The sequence below is a fragment of the Gallus gallus genome, chromosome 2, assembly GCF_016699485.2.
Source record: "Gallus gallus isolate bGalGal1 chromosome 2, bGalGal1.mat.broiler.GRCg7b, whole genome shotgun sequence".
Taxonomy (NCBI): domain Eukaryota; kingdom Metazoa; phylum Chordata; class Aves; order Galliformes; family Phasianidae; genus Gallus; species Gallus gallus.
This window is the reverse complement of record NC_052533.1, coordinates 60,248,892-60,263,134: the sequence shown is the minus strand read 5'-3', so window position 1 is coordinate 60,263,134 and position 14,243 is coordinate 60,248,892. Positions and strand designations below refer to the sequence as shown.

The window sequence follows — 14,243 nt, the reverse complement described above, 5'->3', positions numbered from 1 at the left end:
CACTGGAAGTGGGAACTAATTTGGATATTGTTGGGGGATGGTAGTTTGGTATCTGCTTTTACACAAAGGTATGAAGCTGGGAAATACATCACAGAATGGTGTCTCCAATCTTGATCTAGCTCTAATGAGCAGTCCTAGCACAAAGTTACATTCTGACAATAAAAGTATTTACTCAGTACTTGTTTAGATACCTGTAGGTGGAGTATAACTCTTCAGTTTCCCTATTCAACTTCTTAAGGAAGCATGATTCTTCTTTACACTGTTTTTTTTCTAATAAACAGCCCTGTTGATGAATGGTTGCAGTGTCTTTTAATGACTAATTTACATGTATTAATCCATTAGCTGTCGTTTTAACTGTTGTTTTTTGGTGAACAGAAATTCAGAAACTGGTTTTGGCAGGATGAATGGAGAACCCATTGAAACAACGTAACAGCTGTATCCAAGTTTACTAGAAAAAAATCCTAATCTCTTATTTGTTTTTTGGTGAACAGGAATTCAGAAATTGGTTTTAGCAGGAAGAATGGGAGAAGCCATTGAAACAACACAACAGTTGTATCCAAGTTTACTAGAAAGAAATCCTAATCTCTTATTTGCATTAAAGTGAGTCTTCAAATTATACAGATGTGTGTTTATAGATGACACAATTACCTTCTGAGAAAAGACAATTAAAGTTTTCACAGAAACTTAAAGTTAAGCAGCACTTTTTAGAAAATGTGTAGTTTTTTTTCTTTATGCTGTATTTATTTGCTACGTGTTAAACTAGGTTTTGTCATCAAGGTCTTGTTTTGCAGCATAGTTCACACCTTGCTGTAGACTTGTCCTCTAGAACTAAGTTTTTCTATTTTTAAAAATGAATTTTAATCAGATTCAGTGTCAAGTAAAACTTAAAATGTAACTGCCAGAGTGTCGTATACAAGAAGGTTAAGAGTCTTGTGGCATAAGTTGGTCTGTTCCTCCAAATGGCTGACTGACATTAAACACCTCTTTAAGATGAGTTGTTGCACTCCTTGTCACTGAACTGCAAACGTCTCTGGATTATACAGTGAAAATTCAGTAATCCCAAAGAGTCCTCGTAGCTTCATGGGCATGCAGTATTCACCTTCATTCTGGCATTTCTGCTTGCCAGCTGTGCTGATCCTCCAGCATTGTTTATCGTGTCGTAACATTAGAATGTGGGAAAAAAATCTGCTCCTTATGTAAGAACAAAGCACTAGAATTTTTATGCTCAGTTAATTTACTTGAAATCTTTGGAGTCTGTCCCACTCAAGTGCTGAACAGAATTCATGTGATAGTACTGCAGACTTATCACAGAATGTGATTTGATGGAAGCCCTCACTCTTAACATGAACTGTATGTTACCTTTTTCCCAATCTGTCTTGCTAAATTTTGCCTGCTCCATTAAGATCACCTAAACCTAAAACATTAAGCAGTAGCTCTAAGCTTCATCAAAGTTCACAGTAAAATCTCCTTACCCAAAATAAAATTGACAGAGAGTAACCACCTCTAAAGGGAAGGTTTGTATGTGACTTTGCTTACTAAACTGTTTTCTGGTGTAAATGTTTCATGTTGAAAAAGTTATCATTTAATCCTTACTGTTCCAGGCAGTCAGTGTGTTCTCGTTCTCTTTGAGAGAAATAACAGGCACAACAACGTAATTACGTATCCTTCTCAAGAAATACACTTGCCCCTGCCAATAAAACAAAACAGTTGAACCAAAAAATACAGTTTAGTGCTCTAAACTTTGAGGACTTATTGCCAGAGTTTATCCTCAAAGATAACGTTCCTGTTCTTCTCCCTCGTAAACTTCCTAGTTTCCTATTTTGGCCCAGTACTCAGCTTGTTGATGATTGGGTTAGTGACGTCCGGCATTTTGTTGAGTCAGACTGTTTTAAAGTGTATTTAACACTAAAATCAGTGCTATCATTGGTAAATTGAAGTGTTTGAATTGGTTTATTAGCTTAACTTCTTTGTCTTTTGTTTAGGGTGCGCCAGTTCATAGAGATGGTAAATGGTACAGACAGCGAAGTGCGGTGTTTGGGAGGCCACAGTCCAAAATCTCAAGATAGTTACCCTGTTAGCCCACGGTCTTTTAGTAGTCCTAGCATGAGCCCCAGCCACGGAATGAATATTCACAATTTGGCAACAGGCAAAGGGAGCAGCACACACTTTTCTGGTAAGTTGATGTGGAGGATATACCGCATCTGTAAAGTTCTTTCTATGGTTTTGAGTACTGGGAGAAGTTACAAATATTGAACCTGTGGATGGACTGTTTTAGTTGGGGCTGAGGCTTTTTGCGTCAGAGTAGAGATTTAACAGTCAGATTGTTATTCCCAGTCACTACAGAAACGGTATATATGAAACAAAATCTCAAGAAATTATTGCTTCTGTGAGGCAGGGGGTTCTGACATGAGTTTATGTTGTCCATGGTTTAGCCAAGGTGCCTGAAATCCAGTAAGTGGTCCGTGGTGTTCATGGAATAGTAGGAAATACCAGGAGCTGGGTGGCCAAGTTAAGGTTAAACAAGCAAATAACTGCTGGCAGTCACGTTGCGGTCTGCACAGCCGAAACTGTTCTGAAAGCACCTGCGGTGGTGGTAAAGCTTCAGTGGGAGACAAAGATGTTCAGAGTTGTCCCATGCCAGTAGAGAGATCCCAGCACCTTCCAAACAGGGATTGGGCACGTTAAAATGGTACTTGAGCACGTCATCTCTAAAGCCAGTACTGCTTTGGTAGCATGTGGAGGCGGTCAATTTTCAGTTCTGTTTCTTTCTTAAATCTAAACTGGAGCAGACTGGGAGCTTTGCTGGTTGGTTGTTTTTTTCTCCTCTCTGTGGCATCCAGAATACCAGCTGCTGCTTCAGGTGGTTTAGTCTTATTATGCTCAGAGTTGCTGTTGTTTCCTCGAGTTCTTATTGTGATGTATTGTAGAAAGCACCTCTAACCTTCTTATTTTGAAGGCAGAGGCACTACTTAATATACAAGCTGGTAAAGGGTGGTGTTAGCATTGAGATTTGGGATTTGCTGAGTGGCAGAAAGTAGCAGTGGGGTGGGGGAGGTGGTTGGGGTTTTTCATTTTTATTTTTTTAATAACAAATCCTTCCTGTGACCTGTTTCTGTGTAGATAATAGGGAGCTTCTACCTTTGTGCTTGATAGGACTGCTGATTACATGTTTGCTTCACATGGTAGTTTATTGATGACGTTTTAGAAGGGGTCAGAAGAAATTTTAGCCAGACATCATAATTTTACAGCATGGTATAATTTTATTTAGCAACACACAATATTAGCAATTAGAATAATTATATAGCAAAGCAGGAGGGTTGTATTTGTGTAGCAGCTTGGAAAGCATTTCAATACTGAATTTTACTGTGTGTTTACGAAGATAATTATGTGATAAAGAATTAGTAGGATGCATGTCTGCTTCTATTCTTGATTATTGCAGTGGCCTAGAAAACGTTCTTGCATCTTTCAGAAATGTTTCTAAATGATTCTGTGTTGATTCAGTTTTATGTTTTACTCATGTATATGCACTACTGGGAAAAAAACTTCCCATCTGTCTGCTAGTATTCGTTAAATACAAATACATTTCTTTTCATGTCTGCACTGTAGAAACCTTAAAGGTATGAATACTCGAAGCCTGGAGGCTGCCTTTTTAGGATTATTTGTTTGACAAATGCAGTGTTTTGTGACTGGAAGCAATTAAGCTATTCTTCACGTGTGTAAATTGGTGTCTACAAACTTGTTTGTAATTAATTACAACTATAAAAACTTTCTTTCAGGGTTTGAAAGTAGTTGCAGTAATGGAGTAATATCAAATAAAGGGCATCAATCTTACTGTCACAGTAAGCATACAGCCACCAGCTTGAATGTACCAGAGCTTAACAACATAAATGTATCGAGATCTCAGCAGGTTAACAGCTATTCAAGGTGAGTAAACTTTGATGCTTCCAATTGACGTTAACACTTCTGTAGTCTACATCATTTTTTATTACAGAGAAGAGGTTTTAGTGGAATTTTTTTTCTTCCAAGAATAGTTGCAGAATTTATTGGAGGGCACTGCGGGGAGGGGAGAAATACTGCTTCTGTTTGTGATGGCTCGAGTCTGCTCTGGTTTTAACTTCTCCAGCTCAAGAGACTGTTTTTTTTTTTCCCATTCAGCTAAAGAAATGCAATGAAGAAAAATCACCTTCCTTATAGCTGTTTATGGTCAATTTAGAAGTTGTTTAGGAAAGCTTATGTAGCTCACTTGTAATTTTAATTTAAACCACGGGTATTAGTTTAAGAACCCTCAAAACAAAGTGCTTGTTTGGAAGGTAGTACCTAAATACACCCTCCTCCTAAGGATGTTCGCTGTACTGATTGAATGGGATAGGAAACGGTGTAGGCGATAAAAAGTTGTCCGGATACTTTCACTTTATGCGTTATTTACTGGCTAAACACAATTGAGATACATCTGGAACGTGGATACTCTTCCGTTGCACGCATGACAGGAATTGTTTGCCTATCTTCCATCGCTGTCACCTGTGGAAAGAATGAAAATGATGGATGAACCTGGACATAAATATTGAGCTCTGTAGATTAACACAAATGCAGCATAACTTGATTCGATTTGAAATCCATAAGTACTTGGTTGTGTTGTCCAAGATGCATTCCCCGAAGCATCAACTAAGATACTAAGATGTATGTGACAACAAAAGCATATCACAGTTAGATTGCGATGACATTAGCAGAAAGTAAGAGTAACAGTTTTTGGCTTAGATTCTCAGTTTGCATTTGTGTCAGCAATCACCTCTGCAAAACACCTTGGCAGAGTTCAGGCAATGTTGAAATTTCTCCCAAGATGAAAACAGTTCCTTTATTGTAGAGTTTCCCAGCTAAAGAGAGCTTTTGGTCATCTTCAGAGGAAGCTGAATATTTTTTGGTTCTACTGGCAGCAAGCTATTACATCTCCAAATCTTTTTGGTCTTGTGAAGGTTTTAGATTGTCTGTGACAAAATAGAATGAGCTTTGGGATAGAATAGGGTATAACTATCAGGAAAGGTCAGTCTCCAGAGCCATGATGGCATTTTCTAACAGTGTCTTTCTGACTGCTGTGAGCAAAGTGTGTTGCAGAGCTACGTGCCTGAATTTACTTCTGACTCTATCAGAGTCTTGGTGTTCTTAGTAATTGCTCTGGGTTTTTCTTCCTTTTTCCTGAAATTCCACTGAGAGTAAATGGGAGACTGAGGCTTTTTTTGTGAATATTATTTACCTAAATATGACATTCTCAAAGTAGGCTTGATATTTATTTAGCTGTGCTTTAAAGAAGAAGGGGAGGAGGGGAGCCAGAACTAGGATGTTTCTTCAATGCCTATTCTCTACCTCTCTGTATGTTCAGATATGTAAACAGGGCAAGAACTTCTTGCTGTCCCTTCAGAAAGCATTATGCTACTGACACTTGAATAATGGTGGACACATCTTATTTTCAATCTGAAAATGTTATTTTCCTGAATGCTAATGTTTGTTGGGAAAGCATTAACGTTTCCTGCTGCTCTGGTATTTCTGGTTGCTATGGAAAAAACCTGCGGTCCATCGTGATAATACATAAAAGCAGTATTTCCTCAGGCAGAATGAGCATCTGTGAGGTGTTGTGCTGAAATTGCAAGGAGCGTAACCTGAAGCATTTAAGTATGAATAAAACTTCTTTGTGTTTCTTACTCTCATTTCAGCAATGATGTAGACATGGAAACAGATCACTACTCCAATGGGGTTGCTGAGACTTCCTCCAATGGCTTCCTAAATGGTAGTTCTAAACATGATCACGAAATGGAAGAATGTGACACAGAAATGGGTCTGCAGTGATATTTCTTACATTTTTATTAAGTGATGGCAACAAGGTTATGTTTTTACTTGCAATGCTTCCCAACTTGAAAATTAAGGATATTAGCTGAAACCTTAATTTTTGTTGTTGTTGTTGTTCTGCTATTATATGTAAATCTCGTAACTCTGATGTAGCCTGTCTGTTGGCAGCGTGGGAGCAGGGGGAAAGAGTGACCTGTGGATAGTCAAACTAGTATTGGTTTCTAAGGAAATATCTTTGAGAAGATCTTCCTTAACCAGCTTTATATTCAGTCATGCCTGTTGATGTTTCTGGCAAATGAACATTTAAGTGCCCTTTGACAGCACAGCTTAAAAAGATACCATTTACTCTGGTAGTTACGGCACATGCCGTCCCTGTCCAGTAATGCAGAAGGCAGCGAGAGCACTTAATGCCCACAGGCTGCAATTTGGGCAGTGGTTGTTACTGCCATTTGCATCTTGAGAAACAGAACAGAGCAGCCCAGCCACTTGCATTTTTGCAGAACCGTACTCTCAAGCAATCAGTTTACACAGATGCCAATTAATCCATAACTCCCGTGAAGCATGAAACTCAGGACATCACTGGTATACTTCCAGAATGCAGTATTGCTAACAACTACCTACAAAAGCTTCAGAGTTCCAAGGGCAAGTGCTGTTGTTGACCATGCAGCTTTGCTGGTAGATACTGCATAACTGTTCAAAAGCAGATATAACTTTGTTTTGGCCACGAACAGGAGGGATGTTTTATTTCCCTGACCATTTCCCTACATTACACTCTGAAACAGTGATAATACGGCCCTATTTATGTGACAGGAAAACCAAAACACTTCTTTACTGTCTTGCAGCCCTGTCCACAGAGGCTGGGACAGATGCAAAGTGGCTGCGTGGGGAGCAGAGTGCTTTCTTTCTGATGCTGGCCTTTTTTTCTGCCTTTGGGCAGCAAACAGCAGTGCTTGAAGACTCGAGGGTGCTTCAGCTTCCTAAAAAGAAACGTGGCTCCTCAGGCTGCTTTATTGACATCATGCAGTTTGAGAAGTTTGTTGCAGCTTTTTGAAGTGTTTACGTATTCTCTTCAGTGCTGTGTATGGCATACAAAGTGGGCAGATCTTTCCAGAGCTGATTGCTTCTGAGAAAAAGAGTGTATTTTTAAAAGCATGTTTGAAATTGTGGTGAAAACATATCAGTACCTAGCAATGCTAAAATGGGAAGGATGGATGGTTTTGTGATCTGCATGTCAAATCTTATTGAAAAACTTGATTCTATTGGTGAAAAATGGCAAGGAATGGATAAATTCTTTAGTTAGCATCTGTAGCTGTACATTTAAGGAAGACAACACTTTCACTGAAGCTAAAAGGATATTTTTCTACTGAAAAATTGCATTAATGCATACTTTAAAACGAAGTAGTATTTTGGAATAATGTGCAAAACAGTGAAGATGGCAATTGTAGCATTCCAGTTGATGACAAAATAAGCCTGAAATGTCCAAGTGACAAAGCTAGTATATTCTGCAAGGACTGCATACATTCACAACAGTAGCATTAAAGCGATGTCCACTGGAGGATTTCTGGGAAGTTCAGGTTCTGTTGTGTAGGTGTTGGTTTTTTTTTTTAACTCTGATGTTCAGGATTTGGCATACCTTTGTAAGTGCAGTGCTGAAGAATTAATAAGACAGCTAGAAATGAGTGTTGGCTTTTTTTTTTTAATTGGTGTTTTTATAAAACATTAGGGTAAAACTCAGTTTGTGATCTAGTTAGTTAAAATAAACCATTGCAACATTAAGAGCACGGGCAGGCAGCCTTTGCAGCTGGCTGAATCCTCTGAAGTTAACGTTAAGGAACTGTCCAACACTGTGCAGTACAGGAGTGCATTGTGCTGAGATCTGTGGCCCTCTGTGCTTCCCCCGAGAAGGCAGATGACTTTAAGGTGAAATCAGTGCGTTCCCCAGATCCATAGATTTTTATTTTCACTCTATTGGTGGTGATGATGACGATATCGTTTTTGCAGAAGTAGATTCAAGTCAGTTAAGGCGTCAACTGTGTGGTGGCAGCCAAGCAGCCATTGAAAGAATGATCCATTTTGGAAGAGAATTGCAAGCGATGAGTGAACAACTAAGAAGAGAATGTGGCAAAAACACAGCAAATAAGAAAATGCTCAAGGTATGCTTTGTCTTGAAATTGATGCTAAGGTGAACAACGGCATTGCCCAGACGAAGCTTCTCATGGCATGCTACGTAACAGTACTGTTTTGCTTAAACTTCTGTGATTTCACTGTGATTTCTTTTGGTCTGAGTCCACTGTGGTGTAGTACCGTCTCTTATCTTGTCCATGTAGCACATTCATGGAGAAAATAACTTCATATTGTAATACAGTTAAAAGCAGAGATGAATTTAGCGTGTCCCCTTATCTCATTTCTGACCATGTAGCTTGGTCACTGGAGTCATAGAGTCATGTCATGTCATAGAGTCATGTCATGTCATAGAGTCATGTCATGTCATAGAGTCATGTCATGTCATAGAGTCATGTCATGTCATAGAGTCATGTCATGTCATAGAGTCATGTCATGTCATAGAGTCATGTCATGTCATAGAGTCGCCTCTAGCAAGAATTGGTAGAGGTCAGAAGTGTGTGCAGGCAGCTTGCTGTGTTTTGAGACTGCTCTGAGTCACAAGTCAAAGTATGTTAAGAGGCCCAAGTTTTCACTAGTGTAATGCAGCTGTGATGTAATCATCTTCCTGCAGGATGCATTCAGTTTACTTGCATATTCAGATCCGTGGAGCAGCCCTGTTGGAAATCAGCTTGACCCAATTCAGAGAGAACCTGTGTGCTCCGTACTCAATAGTGCAATACTAGGTAAGACTTGGTGGGTTTTGTACGTGGTACATCTGTGCCCTTTTAGGGAAGCAGGGTAGCACACTGCTGCTCACCATACACTGTTTGCTGGGTCTAGCACTGAGGTGGCTGAGCGATGAACAAAGCTTACTGTTATTGAATGTCCTGTGAGCAGAAGAGAGTTTTGGAGGTGTGTAAATGCAGCGGATACAGTACTTACATGTTTTTATTGGTTCAGAGCAAAGCACGGCTTGCTCAGTAATAGAGCTCTGCAGAGAATTTCAAAGTGTGACTTCATTGTTCCCGCTCTGTTTTGCCATAAGAGTAAGCTTTGGAAGGAAGTGCATGGATTTGGAGTTTTGTAGTACAAGAAAATAATGAAACAAAGTGAGATATTTGAACTGCTGCTGTTAATCTTCTTCCAGAGACTCACAATCTGCCAAAGCAACCACCGCTTGCCCTGGCAATGGGACAAGCATCACAGTGTCTGGGATTGATGGCTCGATCGGGTATTGGATCCTGTGCTTTTGCCACAGTGGAAGACTACCTACACTAGCTATGCATTTGAAGATCTGTGAGATGGTGTGGTGTATTCACTATGGAAAGTAGTCCAGCTCTGCTGACTGGAATTTGGAATTTTAATTATGTACTAAGGACAAGTCTGTCGCTTTATGTTGCTTCCTAGTTTACAGCATGATGCAAATGATTTCTAACTTAGTGTTAGAGAATTTCCATCTTTAAACCTCTTAGGCAACTAAGAGTGGAAAATATCACTGATAATGTCAGACATCCAAATTGACAAATAAAATCCTCTCAACGATTGTCTAAACAAACCAAAAATCCTGCTACCTTGTGGTGGGACAGAAGAGCAGAAACGTGGATGTATTAGCATGTGGGTGATGTACGTGTCAAGCAGGATGACTTGCCAACCGCCACCCCCATTGTTACATAGTTCAATCAATGTAATTTGCAAAATGCATAAACACCCGATGGTTTGGATATAGTGTTGATGGGAAGAAATGATATTTTTTAATGTGTACTGTAAAACTTGAATTACTCAGGAGCTGAGTGAATATGTTTGTTGCTACTTACAATCCCAACCTGTTGATCTTAGTAGTTTTTGTTTTAACATGGTCTTTTCAACTTTGTTTCCTTGTTTAACTGAAGACAGCTTCTGTTGTGTAGACTCACCAGTTTAACTGTTGTATTATAACAGTATTACATGTCAACACAGTGTGGTTATGACCTATTTATATAAAAACCAAATATTTAGTCAATTTACAGTCTTAATTTAATCTTTGTACACCTTGCATTTTTAAAAGTGCTTAAATAGTACTATATTGCAATAAAATGTAGTGATATCATAATTAATCAGTCATTAAAAACTTACTTCTACATAAATGGTAGCATGGACTTGTATGCTACATTTTCTTTGTTCTAGTTTTATCCTAGAACGGTGGTTCACTGCTGGACCATATACAATACCATTGTATACAATACCACTTCCCCTGTCAGTGCTGCTGAAAATTAAAGAGTGTGTTTTTACCATGAAACAAGCAGAGCGAGCACTGCTAAGTCAAGGCAGCAGGCTAAACACTCCCTGAAGGTAGGGGAGAAAAAAAACACCTTATATTCCTTAAAAGTAATCAAGCCTGGCTAGAAGTGGCTCTGCTATGTGAACTATGTAAGGACTCTAATACTAGCCTGTGGCCTCTCCTGAGTGATGTGGGTACTGAAAAATCAGGAATAATGATGGATGGTTTTAAGAAGCGCAGCATCCACAAGAGTAAGTATGAAATCGTTCATCTTTATTCTTTGCAGTCGAGCTGCCTCGTGGAACAAAGTCCAGCTCTGTGAGAAGGGCTTCTAAGAGCCCCTGAAGGATATGCCAGCACGGCTGGGACCCAGCAGTGCATTGTTTCCCCAGCAACTTCTGCCAGGGGAGGTAAGAACGCAGAGGGCAACCAGGATCACTTTGTGAAACTGTCCATTGCCTGAAGCTGAAAGAGAGTAGTAATGATGGAGAAGGGTGGGGGTGGCTGACACCTGTTACGTGTAGGCGATGAGAAATGAACTTTCAGTACATGTCCTTTGATAGCATCTTCTGAAAAAGCCGTCTTCAAAGTGTATTTGTCACCTTTCTTGCGACCCAGTATTTTGTAAACTTTGTTGCTCTTTGCTTTTTTTCTAGCCCTTAAACAAAACAAAGACAAAGCGGTAAGGCTGTAAGCATTGACTTAACTCAGCTGTGTAACTGGCAGCAACGCATTACATTACTGCAGTTTTTCAAGCCTAGGCAGAAGAACATTATGGAAAGCTGCCTCTCAGTCACGTTTCACATACAACAGAAGGCTTCCACTGGCACATGCTGGTGCCACTGGTCAGTCTACTGCAGGATGGGGTGCAGTAGTGCTTTCACTTCTAAAGCAGAAGTGGAAAAGTAGATTGAGATCTAATCTTTTTTGACTGTAGAATCAAGCTAGTTTTGGAAGGGGGCAAAGCTACCACCCACCAGCTCAGGCTTTTAGGGTCCCATCCAACCTGGCCTTAAACTCCCGCAGGAATGGGCATCCACAGGTTTGGGCAGCTGTGCCAGTGCCTCACCCCACTGAGCAAATAATCTTTTCAGTATTATCTAGTCTAAAGCGCATCTTTTTTAGTTTAAAGTCATTCTCCCTTGTCCTATCACTACAATGGGATGCCAGTCTATGATCCACATAGTCTGTTTCTGTGGCTGAGGGGCAGCGTAGGGCTAGAATTCATTGAATAGAATCATAGCATCACAAGGTTGGAAAGGACCTATGGGATCATGTAGTCCAACCGTCCTATTACCACTACTACCACAAGCTACTAAACCATATCTCGTAGCTCCTCATCCAGACACCTTCTGAACACTGCCTGGGACGGTGACTCCACCACCTCCCTGGGCGGCCATTCCAGTGCCTGGCCCCTCTCTCAGAGAAAGTTTTTCCTTATGTCTAATCTAAAACTCCTCTGGTACAACTTGTGGCCGTTTCCTCAGGTCCTGTTTGTTGCCTGGGAGAAGAGGCCAAACACCTCATCACAGCCTCCCTTCAGGTAGTTATAGAGAGCAAGGAGGTCTCCCCCTGAGCCTCCTCTTCTCCAGACTGAACAATGCCAGCTCCCTCAGCCACTCCTCATAAGAGTTGTGCTCCAGACCCCTCACCAATTTCGCTGCCCTTCTCTGGACACGTTCCAGGGCCTCAATGTCTTTCTTGTAGTGAGGGGCCCAAAACTGAACACAGTACTCGAGGTGCGACCTCACCAGTGCTGAGTACAGGGGGATGATTACCTCCCTGCTCCTGCTGGCCATGCTATTTCTAATGCAGGCCAGGATGCTGTTGGCCCTCTTGACCACCTGGGCACACTGTTGGCTCATGTTCAGCCGAGGATCAATTGATGTTGTCTGTTTTCATTCATTTCTTTAACATCAGTTTTTAACAGAGTGAAGGGTACTACTTCCCTCTGCTCGCCTCTTGGCATACCTGCTTTAAGATCTTACATAGATCAGAAGTGACTTTGGTAGCTCAGGCTACAAACCTTAAAACAGTTAGTAAAACATTTACTTCAACAAGGAAACATAGCTCTGGGCCAAGATACAGTTTGTAACTGTATAAAAAATGAGCTAACAAGTTACCCCATATTCTCCCCAGCCAGTATTCGCTATGCATCCTGCTCTGCTCCCTTACTGCATGTTCTTCCCCTGAGTAAAATGCAAACTAAAGCCCTGGAACATGTAAAAGAGCATTAAAAATAATAAAAAAGTAAAACTAAACACTAATTTGGGCATAATGCATGGAGTAGTACCAACTTCATTGTTTTCTCTTTTACTTACCCCAAGATTTGTCCACAAACTGAACTGCAGCTTTTTTAACCAAGTCTTTCTTGTTTGCAATGGAAAAAAATTCATTTGCTGTAATGAGATAAACATTAATTACGAAGATTAATACAGACAAATCCAGATGCAGACCTAAGGAAAACTGCCTACCGCTGGTTCGGTTGGTGCCCGGGCCGTAGAGCTGACTGTGTATGAAGTCTTTCGCTGTTTGTTGGTGGAGGCCTGTTAAGTTCTCATCTTTCAAGTGCACAGCAATATAGTTTCCTTTTGACCTAATGAGAGATGTAAATCTATGGCATAGTTGCAGAACCCAAAACAACACGTGCTGGTCAATATTTTGATAGTTGAGCATGGCGGACATCTGTGCTGGTTTGATGATCAGCCAAGAGTTGAAGCAACTTGCCCTGTGCTCTGATTAGTGGGAGTCTCAAACTCCTCTTAGCAGATGCTAGTGAAACTTCCCCTACACACTCACTGTGATGAGGACAGAAGTGCAGTGAAGGAGACTTAAGTCACATACTCTTGTTTCAATGAGAGCAAGAGCAGGGCTAACATCAAGCAAAAAACCCCTCAGCTTGGGGGAAACAGTGCTGCAGCACTGAGATGATGCCCCACATCTTCTGCTCCTGCCATACCTGGTGCCTCCTGCTTTGTCTTTCTTGACCTGTCCCGGGATGCGGCCTTCATTCTGTTTTGCAGACACCCCTTGAGGACGTTTATCTAAGGAAAATTCAACAGAAGAAAAATATCCCAAAAACACAATCTAGAACCGTAAGTAAGAGGAACAGGAATGAAGCAACACAAGTGGTGAACAATCATCCATCTTTAACTCCAAAAGGCACTTTTCAGCTGCCCTGATTGGTAAAAACGAGCAGTGCTGCCCTCAGAGGAGGGCTGTTGAAGAGCCTAAGTCTCAGGGGAGCCCTCCAAAAGCTACAGTGCTTTCCTGTTCCTTGCCATCGGTCCCAAATAGATAGGAGTCAATACAGGCCCAAAAAATCAGTGCAATAGAACAGCCAGGCACTGCTGGAAAGGCGGGGGGGGGGTTTCCAGTCCCACCTTTATCGTCTGCTAACTCACAGCGAGCTGTGGAAATGGAACGTTCAAAGTACCTGGTGCAGCCGCGGGGCTCCGCTCATCTGCTCTGCGAGGGAAGGGGAAAGCACGTTACTGCCACGCCCCGCCTTCGCGCAGCCGAGGGCCCCCGAAAAGCCACCCGTGGCCCCCTGCTCTCCCGCCTCACCGTGCAGGCGGCGCGGCGGCCAGCTCCTGCAGCAGGGCCTCGGGCAGCAGCTTCCTTCTCTACGGAGAAACGGTGGTGAGGACGCGGGGCCCGGCCGGCCCGGCGCGGGGCGGGCTGCGGGGCGACCGCAGTACCTTCTGCTCTGCGAACAGCTCCTGTCGCCGCCGCCGCTTCTCCTTCAGCAGCTCCCGGTGCCTGCGGGGGGGCGGGAGCCGCCGTGAGCGCAGCGCTGGGTGAAAAGGGGGTCGGAAAGGGGAGAGGGGAGTCTGTACCTCCGCGCCGCCTCCCCCACGAGCTTCCTCTCGGCCTCGGCCTCCGCCCTCGCCGTGCCGAAAGACAGCTCCTCGGGGGCCTCGTCATCCTCCGAGGAGGGCGGCGCGGCGGCCGGGGCCACGGGCGCCGCCTCCTTCTCCTGCCGTCGCCGCCGCCGTACCATAGCCACGCTCCCGAACGGGCTTCAGTGTGGCCCGGAAGCGCT

The 14,243-nt window shown here is 42.2% G+C and overlaps 2 protein-coding genes across 3 annotated transcripts in view; one reads left to right on the top strand and one right to left on the bottom strand.

Moving 5' to 3' along the window:
* The window catches only part of RANBP9 (RAN binding protein 9), a 37,903-nt gene extending 27,834 nt beyond the window's left edge, over positions 1 to 10,069 (top strand). Inside the window, exons 9-15 of the mRNA XM_046927578.1 lie at positions 492 to 600; positions 1,983 to 2,173; positions 3,777 to 3,924; positions 5,706 to 5,827; positions 7,840 to 7,991; positions 8,573 to 8,684; positions 9,089 to 10,069. Coding sequence (XP_046783534.1) covers positions 492 to 600; positions 1,983 to 2,173; positions 3,777 to 3,924; positions 5,706 to 5,827; positions 7,840 to 7,991; positions 8,573 to 8,684; positions 9,089 to 9,219 — 965 coding nt within the window. The 3' untranslated portion in view covers positions 9,220 to 10,069. The remainder of the gene's footprint in view (positions 1 to 491; positions 601 to 1,982; positions 2,174 to 3,776; positions 3,925 to 5,705; positions 5,828 to 7,839; positions 7,992 to 8,572; positions 8,685 to 9,088) is intronic.
* A 381-nt stretch (positions 10,070 to 10,450) lies between these two features.
* NOL7 (nucleolar protein 7) lies at positions 10,451 to 14,234 on the bottom strand. Of its 2 annotated transcripts, XM_004939635.5 has the most exons (9): positions 14,038 to 14,234; positions 13,900 to 13,960; positions 13,766 to 13,824; positions 13,635 to 13,666; positions 13,158 to 13,242; positions 12,673 to 12,794; positions 12,520 to 12,597; positions 10,748 to 10,856; positions 10,451 to 10,663 (listed from the first exon to the last, which is right to left on the bottom strand). In XM_004939635.5, exons 1-8 carry the CDS (start codon positions 14,199 to 14,201, stop codon positions 10,783 to 10,785), a joined length of 675 nt encoding a protein of 224 aa, XP_004939692.2. In that variant the 5' UTR covers positions 14,202 to 14,234; the 3' UTR covers positions 10,451 to 10,663; positions 10,748 to 10,782. The 2 variants fall into 2 exon arrangements, with proteins under 2 accessions (XP_004939692.2, XP_046783544.1); XM_046927588.1 differs by having other exon boundaries at positions 10,451 to 10,856.
* Positions 14,235 to 14,243: the final 9 nt, after the last annotated feature.